A 4,008-nucleotide genomic window follows, 5' to 3' on the forward strand; every position below is an offset into this window, starting at 1 on the left:
TAATTAAATACCTTAATTAACGGTGCGGGTTCTTACAGCGGATCTTTAAATGGCCGCGAAGAAACCGCCATTATACAGCATTTTTTCCTATAGTGGGAGTTATAATTATTATTGGGGATGGCAGTTAGTTGTATCGATCGTATAAATCAATTAAACATTTCCAATATATTGTACGTATAGTGAAGGCATTCAACTAAAAATGACATGCTCCATATAATAACAACTCTAATTTAATAAGAAATTTCAATTTCTTTCTTTTCTCCTTTCATTCTTGAGAGGTTTTATGAACTCGTTTATTAACATTGGTGCTTTTGTTTCCGAACATCGTTGCCCATCATCAAAGTATATTGGTTCTTTAAGATATATTGTTTCATTCAGGTTGGAAATACATCAATCTTTTGATGAAAACCAATTGCAACTTTTGGAGCTGCTTGCTCAGGTGCAACAAATCTGCTTACTATGAAAGAAAGCCTCATGGAAATGGCAGTACAAATATTTTCTGAGAAATTTTTAAATAACCATATAACCTAAAAATTTAAGTTGGTAAGTGAAAATTATTTTAATTATTTTATATTATATTTCTCTAACATACCTCATCATATAAGAGTTTATTGGACTTAAAAAATGGCTAATGCACAAGCCCATCTATGTAGGATCGAATTCGTGATCATTTAATCACGTGGTCACCGAATTCGATACCATGTTAAATAATCATCTCATTTGAAAATTTAAGCTCGCAAGTTAAAGCCACTTTAATGGTTTGATAATATATAAAACTTCTTTATCAAAATCCAAACAATAAGAAAAATAAAAAAACCTTGCCAACATTTTAATAATGGTTACTGAGAATAAGAATCGAGAACACATCATTTACAGTGGAAGTGGCTAATGTTGCTCACCATGGAGCTTTCCATTCTACTTGGGATCTAAAATGATCTCCTGCTCTCACCCTAATTTAGACTTTGCACATAAGGTCCCTTTTATAAGAGGTAGTGATGTTACGATCAGAAGACCAATGTAGTTAGGAAGTTATTATTGTTGCATTAGTTGAATTAGTTAAGTGTAGTTCGGGAGATACTTATAGTTAGGAGGTTAAAATTGTTGATGGGGTTGATATTTAATTATATTTGATAAATAAATGAGTTAAGTGTTTCTATTGTACATATAGTGAAGACATGCTGCTATAAAAGAGAAAACTTAAATAAAACCACGGGGCAAATTAAAAGGAGGGTTTACACGTTCCATTATGGATACACACAGAAAGAGTTACGTAAGATTATGGTGGAAAGTTTCAAGTAATTATTATAGGAAGTTAAGTGCTATCTAAAATGCTTTGAGTATTTGAATTGTGTTGAAGTGGCAAAGACGCATGAGGAAGAGGAGTGAATTTTTGGTACAATGGGAGTAAGTATTCCCTTGTCAAAAAAAAAAAAGGGGATATGGAAGGAAATAATAATAAAGGTAAAGGTAATGTAAATATGTTACTCTTTTCCATATTTGATAAAGAATGCACTGAGTGATAGATGCATATGATATATTGAAAATATTTTCAAGGAAGAGACGGTGATGGCCTTATATATAGAGGGAAACGCGTTCTTATTCATAAAGGTTGTTCCATGAAATACGCACAACTCACAAGAGAGTAAGACTAATAAACTATGTAGGCTTCTTTCACTTTGACAACCTTCGAGAATGTTGTATATAAATGAAATTTACAACAAATATACCTGAGCATTCAATTATAATGTTTTTTTTTTTGGTGATCAATTATAATGATATTTTACTTCGTAGTCATAAATTGCTTGGAAATAATTTATGTATATCCTTAGAGATGTGTATAACTTCCGTTGAAATCATAGCTGAAGTGTGACGCTCAACTCATTTATTACTTAAATGTATTTTTTATTAACTTCATTTTTTAAATAATTTATAATCAAAATACTAAAATGTTGTGATTGAGATTTTTTATTTTTTCACAAATAATTTAATCGAGTCGTGTACTTATTAGTCAGACTCACTGTGGCCCAATTGCTCTATTGGTGGGATGGGTTAGAGTGATGTTGCTTACAAATTTTTTATATTACAAATTTCAGTTTCATCTTCGCCGTTTTTATTCTTTCTCTTCTTCAAGCCTTTTCCCCTAAGCCTCCAATTACTCCCTTCTAAAACAGCCATTGGATGAAATAAAGAACTACTTGAGATAAGAAAAAATAAATAACAAATAAGTACTGAAGAAGAAAATATCTTTCATTGCAAATCACTTGATGATAATTATGAGATCAGTACATGAAAGTATCTTCCATAGTAAACATAACATGAAAATAACTATGCTCTTAAACATGCAATCCATTAAATTACAATAGAAAATGAGCTACACTACACAACAATTATTGACTGTAAGCTTGCTTCATTTGATCATGTCTTCCATCTTACAGCTCCTGTATTGAGTTCCTGATCTTCAAAGTAAAACTTGTCAAAGCAAAAAGATTGCACTCATTATGGTGATAAACAAAAGACAACAAGGGAAAGGGAAATAAAGACTACCAGCAGAAAAACAAGGCACATTTAAAAACTAAGATCAGTTCATTTAGAAGGGAGCACCATTAATGAACCATGTATCTCAAAAATGAGAAGGCTAATCATCTCTCCACATAGGACTTGTGACTGGAAAAAGTCCCGAACTAGGAGATAATGGAAACATGTCTGGAGAAAGCTCAGTTTGAGCCCCAAGGTCTGAACACCCTAATTGATCAAAGAGAGGGAAAGGGAAGTCTGGTGTAAAAGGAGATGGAAACTGAACATCAGGTGACAATAGCAGATCAGGTGACTGAGTGGATGGGAAATTCATGTACCTAGTTGATGAAGGCATGAGGGATTGAGAATTTGGGGAAGGTAAAATTGGAAGGCCATTTGTTTGTGGGGAAGGAATACACGGCAGCACAGGTGGATCATTATCAATCATAGGTGCATTAGGCATGGGAGGATTAGGAAATAAAGTAGATGAATGTGGATAGGATTGAACATTTTCTGGTATGGGATGATTAGGAAATAAAGAAGATGAAGGTGGATAGGACTGAACATTTTCTAATATGGGATGATTAGGAAATAAAGCAGCTGAAGCTGGATAGGACTGACCATTTTCTGATATGGGAGGATTAGTAAATAAAGCAGAAGACGCTGGATAGGGTTGAACAATTTCTGGTACCAATGGTTGAAGAGAGTATGGCTGTGGTTGTGTTTGTTGTTGCACTTGGTTTCCCCATGACGAGGAATGAGAATTTTGAAAATATCGCATGTAGGCAGAGATGGGTGACTCAGGTGTATTAGTCCAAGCTATGTCCCCAGGAGGTAACGGTTGCCAAGGATTTGGTGATGTTTGTGTAAATTGAGCAAGGCTATGGAAGGTGTTATTGTAATTATTGTAAGGAACTGGTGGAGAGGTTGTAGGGACCGACATTTGTGGTCGCACATGGGTTAATGGGGGAGGTCTGGTCTTCTGCAACCGCATACGCTGTGGTTTTGGGAAATTAGTACAAGGTTTAGGAGGAGGAGGATTCTGTGAGGACAACCCAGTAACCCGCTGAACAAATTCCTTGAAGTCATCTACGCTTATGTTGTAAATGTAAGGAGGCTCTTGATTTCTTCCACTAGCAACATAACTATAATTGGGCTGATGTAAAGGGCTCTTTCTTATGTTTTTCCCCGTTTTTTTCACACCCAAATTTTCGTCATGCTTGCTTTTGGAGTTATCCATTTTTTCAAACAAAAAGCAAACTCAAACCCACCCTTTACTCCAACAAGAACACCATCGAAACCGCAGACCTTCAAAACACAAACAAAAACACCATCAGCCAAAACAATCAACATAAATTACCCTTTTGAACTCAAGAGTTCAAATATTAACATCACGAGATAAAAAAGCTCTAACCTTGCAATGAACTCAAAAAAATTTCTCCAAATCTCAAAGGGGGTACTGATCATTGATCATAGCAACAATCTACCCCTTAG

The 4,008-nt window shown here is 34.7% G+C and overlaps 1 protein-coding gene across 1 annotated transcript; it reads right to left on the minus strand.

Moving 5' to 3' along the window:
• Positions 1-2,635: 2,635 nt before the first annotated feature.
• LOC133296923 (protein HAIKU1-like) lies at positions 2,636-3,754 on the minus strand. Its single transcript, XM_061495966.1, has one exon. It carries the CDS (start codon positions 3,752-3,754, stop codon positions 2,636-2,638), a length of 1,119 nt encoding a protein of 372 aa, XP_061351950.1.
• Positions 3,755-4,008: the final 254 nt, after the last annotated feature.

Source organism: Gastrolobium bilobum, unplaced genomic scaffold (genome assembly GCF_033153095.1).
Source record: "Gastrolobium bilobum isolate Gb01-03AN ecotype WA unplaced genomic scaffold, APGP_CSIRO_Gbil_v1 utg15332, whole genome shotgun sequence".
NCBI classification, from domain to species: Eukaryota; Viridiplantae; Streptophyta; class Magnoliopsida; order Fabales; family Fabaceae; genus Gastrolobium; species Gastrolobium bilobum.